General features: G+C 33.1%; 1 protein-coding gene across 5 annotated transcripts in view; it reads left to right on the forward strand.

Moving 5' to 3' along the window:
• The window catches only part of Erbb4 (erb-b2 receptor tyrosine kinase 4), a gene marked incomplete at its 5' end in the record, with an annotated part of 1,058,248 nt that overhangs the window by 830,462 nt on the left and 212,917 nt on the right, over window positions 1-14,869 (forward strand). For all 5 annotated transcript variants that reach the window (XM_005396938.2, XM_005396940.2, XM_005396937.2 and 2 more), the window contains 3 exon segments: window positions 5,960-6,092; window positions 10,012-10,134; window positions 13,864-13,962. In XM_005396938.2, coding sequence (XP_005396995.1) covers window positions 5,960-6,092; window positions 10,012-10,134; window positions 13,864-13,962 — 355 coding nt within the window.

Genomic DNA, 14,869 nt, shown 5'->3' on the forward strand with positions numbered 1-14,869 from the left:
TATATATATATTTAGAGACAGTGATAAATTTTCCTCTCCAGCAAGTAGAACTTGCTGGAAATCATAACGTACACTTGCCTGAGTGCCTTTACAGATACCCACATATTTATCTTTATATTTAAGAAGATGTACCTACATTGGAAAAAAATACGTATGTATATTTAACTCAGGATATCCTACCTTCCCTACGCTGAGCTCAAGGTAGAATAAACAGCTGATTTATTGATCACATATGGGCATTTTTGAGAGCAAAAGAGTGCTGTTGATAACTACAGAGGCAGGAACTCTCTTGGACAAAACGGAGTGTATGGTTCACTTACACGTAAAGGAATTTGATTTAATGATAGTACAAAACACATTCTAATTTTACCTTCATCTCACAAATAAATAAAAGACTAGGTAGCTCCAGAGTGTATATTTCTATTAGCTCAGAGGAAGATTGTGTATCTATAAGCTGAATTATTTCACACAAGCACCAAGCACAACTGGGTCGCAAACACCAAATGGAAGCTTAAATTGATCTCACTCAAAAGCATTGCTGAACACACAGAATTTTTAAATTACCACTAAAAAATAATGTTACAGTATTTCACCATTTTCTAGACTTGGAACATTTATTATACCAGAAGTCCCTGTCTTAGAAGAATATGCCATTAAATGCATCTGACGTCTGTTTTTGTTTTTATGCCTCTATACAGTACATAAACATGTTTTGAGCTTAACCTTTACTACCTACAAATAAACAGTGAAGCAGATCGAAGTCTGATCCAGCATATTATTTAATTTAACTTATGAGCTCTAGCAGTGAAATTCTTTGCTTTAAAGACAATACCATTAATTGCAAATTATACCATCTGTGTATTATTAGATATAGTTTTATTTATCTTACAGTGGAGAATTATTATATATTCAAAAATGAAGAAAATGCAAATACATTAAAATTTAATGAGACTTTTGTAGTAATGTATTTGCTTTAACTTTAAAAATGTATATGTTTAGCATTCACTGCAATGACTATATTAGTCAAAATATTAGTTTTACCAAAAGAACAACAACCTTGTTCATTTTTAAAAGGTAGCTAGCCATTAAGACATTAAATGGAAAGGTCTAACAAAATACATTTTAGAAATATTTGCATTTTAGTCATAAATTCTACTAACTTTATTATATATTGTTTGTGAACTGATCCCTAGGAGGAAACAAATCCATGCAGGAAAATACTTTTATGCTTATAAAAATACAGTTTACTCTATCCTCTTATATTTTATATTAACTGGTAAGAGGAATAGCATGATTTAAATACAGTAATGGATAATATTAATGTATCCTTTTTATATGAATGATATAACTTTGGAAGCAACTGCTGATTATAAGATAATAACATTTCAGACAATAGATCATAGTGCATTGTAATTTTTCTGAACTTTTAAGTGAAATTATTGAAATCAAATTATGTTTTTATTTTTTATGTTTTTTAAAAAATTATTTGTTTTTAAATGAACTATCAAATTGATTTGTTATTCAGAATCCTTGTAATATTAGTTTCTTCAATGGTGTGAGGGGATCGTGTTCACCGTACTATTTCCAAATTAAAGAATGATGCTATTGACTGATTACATCCTTTTAATTTAAGATTGGACTGGACACTTGAAATTTTCCTATCTTTTGGGAAATACAAATCATTGTTAATGGACATCCAAAGACAAACCAACAACAGCAGTTTTATAGCATAAAGGATTACACAGGAATTGTGGGTCCCTTAGCGTTTGACCCTTCCTATCCCAGTGGTGCTATCTGAGCCAGCTAGAGTTTCCTCTGCCTCACAGAAAGAAAGAAAGCTTGCAGTCTGAGCTTAGTTGGCGATAATGGACCTAGGAGAGATATATTGCAATTTAAAGACAATTTAAGTAGCTAAATTTTCTTTATCCATGATCTCCATAAAGTGTTAAGCTTTAACTTTGGGGGAGGATGGTCTCTATTTTATAGCAAATATCAATGAATCATTAAAATTGAGAGGAGTGGAAAAATAGGAAGTGTGTAAAATGTATTAACTTTTCAGATTAGCTTGGTTTTCTGGAACATAATTTTAATTGTAAGAAACAATGGTAATTAAAAGTGTACAAGCATTAAACTATAATGAATAGAAAATATATGCAAAAGTACATAGATTATAAAAGTAGACAGGGAATAACAACATGAATTCTTAATGCAAAAACTGTAACATGAACATTCAAGGAAAAAGTGAACAAGGCAGTTACAAAATTGAAGTTACCGGCAGTGATTTATTTTTTCTGCATTTTTTAAAATTAAAAAACATTTCAAAAAAATATTAACATATTACAAGTTAAGAAATACACATAAGTAAAAGTAGAAAAAAAAAGCAAAGTATTATATTCATATTACCTAGAAAACTATTTAGTTTTGTATTTTATATTCTAGATCTATACATCTATAGGCACACCTATACATATGAGAATATGTTTTCCTCATATTAATATCCCATTACTTTATAGCCCAGTCTTGCCTGTTTAAGGTCTGTGTCATCCTACAACAACAAATATTCAACTTAACTCTTACTAATGCGTATTCAGGCTTGCCAAGTTATTCCAGAAAGAGTATCACTGCTTTGTCCAAATCAAGAATCCAGAATTGGATTTCACATCCACTTGTAGTACCTACACTATCTTCTTTTTTCATGACAGTGGATTATGAATTTCATTTCAGTACCTGCATGAAATTAACTGCAACTTGTCTTATAGAGTTTTTCCCCTTTCTGCTTTTACTATCTGTATCTTTATGATTATTTATGATTATTTAGTTTTTAGAGAAAAATCTTCAAGAATATGAAGAATTTCCTAGTAAAATGGCCAGGCAAACATTCATGTACGACTTTTAGGAGCAGAAATTGTAAAAGCTGTAATTCATCGATTCAGGTTTGCATCTCTACCATTATTGCAGAGTGGTATGAAAAGAAAAGAGCAAAGACTTCAAAGCAACAGAGGAACATTTCTAGAAAACTATTGAAAATAAGTGTTAACTAAAAAATCCAAAATCCATTTTTTATTTTTAAATTTTTTTTTTTTTTTGGTTTTTCTCTGGTACCAGGAACCGAACTCATGACCTTGCGCTTGCCAGGCAGGCGCTTTTGCCACTAAGCTAAATCCCCAGCCCCTAAATATTTTATTTTGATTATCATAACAAATTTAATAGTGATTATATGATAATTAATCTCCACCAGAATAAAATTAAAAGATTAAAAGTCTTGTTCAGTTCTATTGGAAGCTATCATTAACAAAGTTAGTAAACAAAACCAAGACAAGGCATCTTTTTAAATGTATACTGATATTGACATGGATATATATTTTCATAAATTCATACTACCTATTTTCTTACAAAATAAATAAACAATAAAGGTTTAGAATTTGGTTTAAATCTTGAATTAACAATGTTAGACACTTCTCAATGATCTATATATCTTTCTTAAGTGTAGAAGTTTATTTTATATTTTAAAGAAAATAAAAAGAAAAAAATTAAAAATGATACAGAATTTCAAAACAAGGTGATAGGAAATCAGCAATGGTGGTTGTGTCACACATTGTATCTATAAATCTTGCAATAAAAAATTGGGCTAAAAAAACAAAAATGTAACCTTCTCTATAGTAGTGACTTTTCAGGAATATATGTAAAATTTGAGCTGAAAATGATGCCTCTGGTTGAAAAAATAAAATATTTTCTGAAATATATATTTAACTGCCACATTAAAAAATTTGTTACCCACAAAAATACATTACAATGATGAGATTGTGTCTATATTATAGTTTAATTTTCTCAGCATAGACTTTTATACCCTATTTAGGAAAATCTAGTTGAATTATAGCAACATTTCATTATGTTATAGTACTTTGAGCTGTCAGGAAACAATCTTTATGATGAAATACTTTTGTAGATTTTTCTGCAGTTCCGTATGACACTATTGCAGTCATGATCTTTAAAAGACTTGACTTTATTTGTACAAGTAGTTAAACAGATTTTTTTTCAAGAGCTCTTTAGAATTTCAAGGTTTTATTAGAATTGTCCGTTATCACTATTCTGATGTATCTTTGAGCAAAAATTTATTTTTTAAGTGCAAGTAATTTTTTCTAAAGAATGCAGGTGTATAGAATAGGTTCTTCTAAAAATAGGAATATATGATAAAAATACTTTATTAGAGACAGTACAAGCATGTAAGGAATTCTTTTTTATGTCAGTCATGTTTTCTTAAGCAATTATTTAAGTAACCCCTATGTGTTTTGCTTCAGGTTATTTCTTATGACAAGTGAAATTAATATATTTCAGAAATTTGACTACTATAACCTTATAGGTACTGATTTATTGTGGAACAATAAATCACTACCTATACTATACTTCACACAAAGAAAATTTATCTAAGTAAAAAGTGATGTTTTAAAACTGTATCATTGTTTAAAACATATTGTTATGGTTTGTGTCTGTATGTCCCCCCAAAGCCTCATGCAGTCATGGGGCGGGCTTGTAGAGTTTATGATTGATCCATGATCCAGTGCTGGGATTACGGGTGTGAGTGCTACACTCACCCACACCCGGGGGCAGGTAGTTTGCATGCAATATAAGGGAGTGAAAGAGGTTTGCTAGCCTCTCTCTCTGCCACCACTCCTCCCTTTTGCTCTTGTTGCTTTTGCTATCTTCCACTGCCATGAACTGTTGCCCTCTGCCATGTGCCAATCTGCCTTGGAACCAGCCAAGTATAGATATAAACCTCCACAAAATGTAGGGTAAATAAACCCTTCCTTCCTTAATTCCGAGCATCAGGTATTTTGTCTCAGCAATGAGAGAAAAGTAACCCAGAAAATATTATAAAAACATTTAAATTAATTTTAGTTTTAAAATTTTATTTATTAATTGATTTATTGTACTTATTTATTTTTGTCATTTTGAGACAGTGTCTCACTTGATCTCAATTTGTAGCCAAGGCTGGTCTTGAACTTGCAAGGATCCTCCTGCCTCAGCCTCTCAAGTGCTGGGATTACAGGCATGCACCCCCATGCCCAATCTTATAAAAAAAATTTAAATAAAATTTCTAATCTCTTCCTATCTCACCATGGCATGTTTTATATTTTTTCAAGTAATATATTTGTGATGCTTAGACATGCTTCTAAATATAACACATACTCCTGTTATCACACTGAAAATGTCTGACCCAAACCACTTTCTCTTGCCCATTATTCTACTAGTGTTGTCTTTATCAGAGTTCAAAATAGGAAAGACAGGACTCTCTTACTGGTACCCTTGTTCCCCAGAGATGTGGAGATTCATGTGCTTCTAGATTACTCATTGCTGTTTAGAACAGTGGTTCTCACATGGGATGAAGTCAGCAGATATCTGCCAATGTCCAGAAACATTGTCATGGCTACTGTCTTGGGGTACAACTGGTATCCAGTGGACAGAAGACAGGGATGCTGCTAAACCTCCTCAAGTGCACAGAAGAGTCCCACAACACTCGTGTCCCGCCCTTGATGTCAATAGTGCCACTGTTGAGACAGTCTGGTTTAGAGAAAATAGTGAAATAAAATTATATATCTAAGCAATCTTATTAAAATGCATTTTCCTTTATTTTTGGATAATAGTCATATAAAAATAATTTCAAATGTTCACATACCAGTTTCTTAGCATATGTTTTAATTTCTGTTGCCAGTGTTTACATTTTTTCATCAAAAGGCATGTCGTGACTGCTCTTCTGTATATACATGGTGTATTCATTAAACCAAGCTAGAAGCTGCAGTTTGGCTACAAGAAAGGTTTCATTACAGCCCTACTGCACTGTCATGTGCCCCTCCTGTAAATGACTAACTTTATGAAATGCGCATAATATTCCAAACACTGGTCTTTTTCGTCCTTTGTCTTTTCTCTCTTCATACTTTTTTTTTTTCATTCTGGTTGGCAGAACTCCCCTAATTGCTGCTGGAGTCATTGGTGGGCTCTTCATCTTGGTCATAGTAGGTCTGACATTTGCAGTTTATGTCAGGAGAAAGAGCATCAAAAAGAAAAGGGCCTTAAGAAGATTCCTAGAAACAGAGGTGAGTTGTTTATTACCTTTTTTATGCACTTCTTTAGAGATTTTCATTAGGTTTGAGATTTAGTTGATGCTCAGTTTCCTAATTCAAATGAGAATTCTCTTCAATTTCTTGATGAGAGTATAGTGGGTTTTTTTGTATTTCATACAAAACTAATGAAGAAGCAGAATATATAATAAAGCTAGTCAAAGTAGATTTATAGTTTAGAGAGAGTAGAGAAGAAATTACTATATTGGGGGGTATATCTCGATTTTTTTTTTTCCCAGTGTGGATTTCCATTAGGAAACTTTGGCTACAGGATATCTCAGTAGCAGCTGAACTAGAAAAGCCTGGGTAGATGATACCTCAGTGGTAAAAGTAAGAACACGTGAGAATGAGAGAAAAATTTTCTGGTTCAAAATGTAGTCAGATAGGCAAGCAATGTGTACTTTAATTATGATCTTTAAATCGATAGCCAATGATCTCATTATGTCATCCGTGAAAGAGGGGAGCTTACAGAATAAAGCTTAGTGTTGTAATGGCACAGAACTAACAACATGATTCATGAGAAGCATTTAATATTATGCATGGTAGTTATTGTGAATATGTAAATTACCCATAAATTATTATAATTCCTCTTATATTGCCACACTGATCATGCAAGCTGTTAGTTTTCCTTGCACGGCATACAGAAGAAAAACAATAAGAGAAGATTTTGCAATACCAGACACTTCTCAACTCACACCCTATCTCTTTCCCCTGACACCTACATCTATGCTGGCCTGAACAATTCAGTACAATTCAGATCTGAAAATTAGACTACCTGAGTTTTGTTTTCTTTCATCAGTGTGACAGTAATCTGGATTCTTCTTAACACTAGCAGAAATGGTAATATTCTTTCATAAGTTTTGCGCACTGATAATGAATTCGATGTTTAACTCTTTTCCTCTGAGTTTGAAACTATGTAAAATAATCACGGGGAAACTTCAGGAAACTAGTTTACAGCTACATATAGGAATATACATTTTAAGGATGGAGTTCTCTGAATTTGAATGTGATGTCAAATAAACACACTTGGTCAAGCAAAATAAAGAGAATAAAATGCATACATAAGATATAATAGCAGCATATATTTTAAATGGATATTCACAAATGATTGACTTGATTGCTTTAAAAACTGCACATGTGAATGAAAATGGAGAAATCGGTTTACCTAGGATGCTGCAGGCAGATAGAATTCTCCCTCCTGGCCAGTTTAGAGCAGTTGGTGAGAGAATTCTGAAAAGGGAGGAAACTACAGATGGATATGAAAGTAAGTCTTGGCATGGACATTTAGGTGACTGATTAATTAAAGGAGAAATTCTGCTTTGAGCCATGTGCAAGGAAGTATTTTTAGTATGAAGAGCCTTACACTGCTTCATTTTTTTTCTTTTAATAGAGTACCTTCTAAGGAGTTGTCGTTTTCTTGTTAAATAAGCATATTGATTTGTTTTATAGAAGAATTTTATTTTTTATAGAAACAACTTAGCCCTAAACTATTTTTTATTTTCAGGATAAATACTTGTAGCTTTCCCACCTTTTTCCTAGTAAAAGTTAAATAATTAGAATTTCAAACCATCATCTAAATAGACCAGGTATTCTTTTTTTTATTATTTTTGTTTTTGTTTTTTGTTTTGATTTGTTTTTTGGTTTTTTTGAGACAAAGCTTCCATATATAGTTCAGACTGTCCTTTAAACTCACTTTGTAGCTCAGGTTTGTCTCAAACTCGCAGTGATCCTCCTGCCTCAGCTCCCAAATGCTGGGATTGTTGGCATATACCACCACGCCCAGCCAACCCTAGGAATTCTGAAGAGAACCAATTTAAATCCATCTATACTAAAGTTACACATCTTCATCAAGGGTGAAAAATTGTTGGAAGCTAGATATGTTGTTGTAATACATTTAAAATTGAAACACTTTCCCAGAATCATATTGTTTCTCATTGACTTTCTTCTGTTATTTTCATAAAAAGTACCAAAAATAATTTTTCAAGACATATGTATTGAGGTACCAGTGGGATGTTTTAGTATATACTTTCATTAAAATATACTTTCCTAGGACATGATCATATCCCTTGGAGAGGAACAGATTGAGTGCCCATAAAATACCTGATAATGTTCCAGAATTTCTGCCTGTGTAGTCTCATTTCTTCCCTTCACAGTCCTCGAATGTGATTATTGCTACACCTATTTCTCAGATTGGAAATAAGGAGCCCTGGAGGGACAAATTGTTTCCTAAGCCTGGGAGTCACACCTCCAAGCTGCAACTCAGTCCTATTTCTACTATATCATCACTGGTCTGTAAATTGAGAATAAGCTTTTAAAAAAGCTATAGCATTCAGATTCCTGGAGGAAAATGTGTTTGGAGAAAATGTAAAATGTAACGCTAGGAGACTCAAACTCTTGGGAAGTACTGTGAAGTTTTCAAGATATGAAATTATCACATGATATATTCAAAGGCACACGTAGGTAATAAATATTTCAAGTATCTAGTGCAAAGTGCCAAATCCCCTTCAATTTTGCATGTGATTTCATTTCAATTTAATGTCTAATTTTTAAAAATTATTCAGAAAATTTCTCATCTTACATAGTTATATGTAAACATCTGTCAAATAACTCCTGGACAGGAGAGTTACCTTCAGAAGAAGAGAAATCTTTTTGGGAAATTCTCTGATTTAGCAATAATTTAGTGATTTTTTTTATGGAACTTGACTATAGTTAGGAATTATCAAATTTATCTCTTTGCAATATAAATTTAAAAATGAAATAAAGCCCAATTAATTGTAAAACTAGTAGAAAATAGCAGTTTTGGTAAATTTTATGATATTCTTCCTAAGATTCTTGCTACTGCTACATGTACCTGAGTTTAAAACTCTTTTCTGCTCTTTCAATCGGCCATGATGTCCATAGACGCACGATAATAACACCCAAGCTGGAGGGCCACGGTATACTTAGCCCTGTAAACACACATTTTGAAATAGTACTTTGGTTTCAAGACAATGTGAGTAGGAGTAGCCTTTAATTATTTCCTGATGCAGGGAAAGAATGGGCTGCTTGTCTTTGTTTAATGCTTACTGTCTTTTTAATTAAAAAAATACCCTCCTACTTCTCTCACTTGCTTTATCCCTTAAGCATGAATTTAAATGTAAAATTACAGCAAAGGATATAAACTGGTATTGAGTCTTTCTTGTGTACAGTCACCCCCCTTTTCTGTGGATGATATGTTTCAAGACCTCCAGTTGCATGCCTGAAACCATGAATAGTTCTGAACTCTATATGTACTCTACTGAACCTCAATAACCTCTGGTGTTGCTGTATTCTTTTGCATTCCCCAGCACTCATTCGTGGTCTAGAATCCAATCATAGAATTTTTGATCTAGGAAATACACTAGGGCTTTGCTACTTATAAATTGTTCAAGGGCCATGATCATACCAAGGTACCATAAAAATGCCAAATTTCAGATGTACCCCATACCTACTGAACCAGGATCTGTATTGTGACAAGAAACCCAGGCAATTCATAGTGTCACTTAAGTTTTGGAAAGTCTGTCCTGAGGTACTGACACTGGCTGAATTCTTTCCCCTCTTCTGCACTAAGAAGGTAGCATTTCTATATTTTTATGCATAGTATTTCTGAGCCTATAACATCTCAAGGTGGGGTATATTTGTTTCTTGAAGTCTCCTGGGAAAAAATCAGAAAATAGAAAAGATAGGGTCTGAAGGAATGGCAAAAATGTGTATCTATGAAGCTGAGTGGATTATATTAAAAAGTTACTGGTCAGCAATAACCACATTTGTGTGTTTTGCATGTATGAGAATGAGAGGGGGGAAAAGAGGGAAGAGGAGAGAGAGAGAGGTGATTACTGGATGGACAGTTACATAATCTTACCTCCTTGTTTTGCAGTTGGTAGAGCCTTTAACTCCTAGTGGTACAGCACCCAATCAAGCTCAACTTCGTATTTTGAAAGAAACTGAACTAAAGAGGATAAAAGTTCTTGGCTCAGGTGCTTTTGGAACTGTTTATAAAGTAAGTAACACACAGACACACACACACACACACACACACACACACACACACACACATGCCATCAGTTATTTAAATTTTGTTTCCTGCTTTTCAAAAAAATCATAGACAAAGTAATTACTTTAGCCAAGCTAGTTTCCATTTAATATTCAGAGAGGACCTTTATAGTATTGAAAAGTTGCTGCACAAATGAATTCATTAATTTTTATTGAACAAGCTGGGATAAATAGTCCTGAGAGAAGACAGGAAATGCTGGTATAAAGCCAAATATAGTTCTGTCTCCCAGTGCCCTCTGAGCCCCTTTCAAAATTGTTCTTCCTTTGACAAATTTCCTTTTCTCTCAAAAATATCCTGAACAGTCCATTTCTCCTTCTTGCTAAACAGTGCACCATGAGGTCTCACACATCTGTGTAAAATACCAAAATTTTTGCTCTTCCTTCTTTCTTTCTTTACTTTTATTCACAAGCATATTTATAAGAACGCTAACATCTGATCTCTTTAGAACCCACTTGAATTTGCTGATGTGCTAATAGGATGGAAATGCATTTTAAGCCATTTTCTCTGCCTTTTTGCATATATGATTTATTAGTTAATGCTCATCACTTTGATGTCCTTGCCATTATGTGCAAACTAAAAATTAACTTTATATGAGAAATGCAGGCCTGATAGGAGGAAAGGATAATATTATGAATTTTCAGCAAGAGGTATTTTTTTGAAAGAGAAAGCTCAGATGATGGTGTTTGCCTGTTTACTTATTTAGCTTACTTATAAAATCAGTCTAGAAGCCAGGCCCAAGGTTAATTATGGTGACATTTATTTTGATGGTAAATAACAAGAATAAGAGACTCTAATGCTCATCCTTTCTATAACTTCATTTACTACAGTTCTAAAAATGTATTTTCAGTAAGTTGGGATAAATACAGTCTTGAGAGAAGGCAAGAAACGCTAGTACAAAGAATATGATTAGCTGGAGGGTTCTGTTCTATGCCATAGGACAAGTCAGTATGACGGTATTAGAGTCTCCTTCTCTTAGGACACATTTAGCGCAAGACAAATGTATATGTTTATGGAGAAGAGAGACAAAGATAAATGGCCTGTTTTAAATGTATTATAGCTAACTTTCATTTTTAAAATAACTCAGTCTTGGATTGTTTCTAAATTACAATCACCCTTATATATTCTTAAGTGATATGGCCTGGAAACTAAATTTCATTTTAAACTGTGGAGACTGTGATTCAAGATGAAATGCTACTTAATGACATCAGCAGGGAAAATACTAGCATTTAGAAGTATATCTTTATTGATAAGTAATGATTTGTTTTTAATGAGTGTTTTATTTTTGTTAAAATTACCTGTAAGAAAGCTCTTTGAAAGTTCTTTGAATTTGTTTGAATTTTATGCCTGGAATGTGTATTGTTAGTCTTTAGTTTTAACAAAGCAATGATTATATACTAAAGTATAAAAGATTATTCTTCACCACAGAAACATAAACTGCTTGGTAAATTATTCAATTAAGTTTTCCTCCTCAATGGAGAAATGCTGTGCTTAAGCATAAATTATTAAGAACAGCATGATTGTAATAGTATAGTTGAATTTTTATATGGTCAGATCTGGAAAGTAGTTACTATATCTTTTTTTTCCAAAGCAAAGTAAATTAATTCTCACTGAATTTATATTCTCATTTAAAAGTATATTTTAAGAATATTTTAATATTGATGTGATATCTTTATGGAGTAACTCTCTGTGGTTATCTTATTGAATAATAGCAAGTGTGTTCTCCACCCTAGATACCTTCAATGAGAAAATGTAGACCTATTGATATTAGGCTCACATTTTTTACCCATTTCTGTTTTAATTTTAAAAAGAAATTCATAGCACAAAGCGCTTAGAATATTATTTTGCATTTGACACATACATATGCCTATTGATTCTGCATAAAAATATGACCTTAAATTTACCTCCTGAAGGTTAAAATATTTTTCTTTATTAGCTGACACAGGAGGTAGCTGAAATTGGCCAGAGAGAGAAGAAAGGGCCCACTTTGGAGCTCAATTTCTCAGCTAGGTCCACATTCTGAGTTAAACACCAACCCTGGTTTGGGATACTCAGGTCTAAATACACTGGGAGAAAGAAATTAGGTGACTCAATTTATATACAGTAAACCCCAGGCATGCAGGTGACAGGGCCCTACCTACTTACCATGTCATTGACTGTGCAGTTTTGACACACATCCTTCAGTCCCTGCGGAGGGCTTTGCTCAGCTTCTCCAAAGGCCTCAAGAGGTCAACAACTTCACTGCCTCACCAATGGGCTGAGCCACACCACTCATTGGCAAGAGCAAACTTCAGGCCAACCCTTCAAGCCTGCCCCAAACCCTAATGCTTAAAACCCTCAACACCAAAACTCCTCCAGTGGCGAGCGCCCACCAGCCAGCTCCACCCTGTGGAGTGCACTTTGACTTCACTGCTCTTCAGGGAGGTCTCCCTCAGTCTTTGTTCAACACCAAGAACTTGGGTCCACTAACATTAGTATTGTGAACAAATGTGTTTCTCATATTGCTACAACTTTGGTTAACACAAGTATATTATGTTTTACTATAGATGATCAAAGGGAAAAAACTAAATATTTAGTTTTTAAAGGACCAACACCAGCTGATAATAAGAAAACATGAAATATAGATGACCTATGCTGGAATATATTTTGTCTAGGTCCATTTTTGTCTTTCTTCCATTTCAAAACTGTCTTAAGAAGTCTTTGTTGGTGTCAAGATTAATAAGTTAAAATCTAAAATATTTTTCCCCGCCTCACTTCATATTTGCTGTGTGTTCATTTTGGCAGTATGCTTTCTAAAATATATTCCTCTGTCCATCCTTATGTCTTGTCAGAATTACTTTCCTCATTTAAATATTTCAATTCAGTTTACTCAGAAATGCTAATATTTATCTTAATGTTTTACATTACGCAAATGTTACTAGCTTTATTGCTATCAACTTTATTCTTTCCCAGTGCATAGATCCTGTGGAGATATTATAATTATATGTTACTAGAAAGAATTAATAATGGCCAATATAAATATTTTATGTAAATATTTTACTTCAGAGGTAATAAAAACTTTCATATACGCACAGAATTTAATAACATATACAAATCAATATGTGTTCAATATTCCCTAGTATGTGCCTTTGAAAATGGACTCTGAAATAATCACCTTTGAAAATTATTTCTTAAATCATTCTGAACTTGAAGAACACAAGACTATGGTTTAGTTTGAAAATAGATAATATTAAAGCTGGAACCTCCAACATTATGTAGGCCATTCTTCTATATTATAGTTGAGACGATCAGAATTTTAAAAATATAATAGCCTTCTCAAAGGCTTAAGAAGTCCATGATTTCATCCAAGTATTGTTGTTTTCTCCATTCTATTTCTATGCTTTCTTCACTATCCAGTTTTTTCACATGTACACAAATTGAAATTCATAATAGTGTAAATACCTTGACAGCATCTATGTAAATATCTATGTAAATATCTTTCATCATCACATAATGAAATCAGACAATAAATATGCAGTAGAACTTGTGACATATAACAAGTACTAAATTTTGATTGAATGAAAGAATATAGAACTTTTAAGGTAATTAGTAGGTTGAGAGGTCAAATCAAATTTTATTTCTGTTATAAATGTTATGTATGCATTCATGTAGATTTAATGTGATGCATTTTTCCTGAAGGGTATTTGGGTTCCTGAAGGAGAAACAGTGAAGATTCCTGTGGCTATTAAGATCCTCAATGAGACGACTGGTCCCAAGGCCAATGTTGAGTTCATGGATGTAAGTACGCACGCAGCATTCATATTGTTATCCATTACTCCACAGCCTGCTTTGAGAGTGGAAAAAATGAAAGCATGCACAAGTTACAAAATTTCTTCTCTGGAAGTTGTATATTTTATAAGTGAAATTTTTAAAGCCACATAATATTATACCTTTTAGATCACCTCTGTTTCACATCTATCAACCTAGGTACTGCACTAGAACTTATGTTTAAAATGTGAAGCTATTTAAAATCCTCAAAGTGAATAACCTTCTGTGCATCAAGCATGGAACGTTTTCATTTTTGTTGGTAAATAGAGCCAAATATATATTAAGTGAAAGTAATATATAATCTGAACTGAAAATGTATTTAACAGCCATCAGTTACCACTTATATTAAACAATCAAGTCTCACCAATGGATTTCTTAAAATTAGTTACACTAAATCGTATAAAAAGGCCTATGTGGTGGTGACAATGGTAAGTCACTGATATTTAGAAAGTGCTTACAAACTGATAAATTCTAGATAATAAATAATATTTATGCAGAGGTAATTGACAAGCACTATATAAATAATTTACAAATAATTCTTCATCTAATCCTGATAACACAATAGTCCAGGTTAATTTAAGTTCACAAGGTTAGGAGATGGCAGGTTTAGCCTCAGAGCAGGCTCCTGGCCTTGGCAGGGTCAGTAAATATTTCCTTCAGTAGTCAGGAGTTGCAAACCATGTCTTATGTGTGACATCTTGACCTTTTCGGTGGGAAAGCAGTCATAGATAATTAAGACAAAACAAAACAAAAAAAAACAAGCCAAAATGTGAATGGATGTGCTTGTATTCCAGTAAGGCTCCATTAACACAAACAAGATGAAATACCAGATTTGGTTTGAGGGCCAGCCAAAAATGGTGTATTTAACGAGTAGGGT

This window comes from Chinchilla lanigera, unplaced genomic scaffold, assembly GCF_000276665.1.
Source record: "Chinchilla lanigera isolate Chin_1 unplaced genomic scaffold, ChiLan1.0 scaffold00056, whole genome shotgun sequence".
Taxonomy (NCBI): Eukaryota; Metazoa; Chordata; class Mammalia; order Rodentia; family Chinchillidae; genus Chinchilla; species Chinchilla lanigera.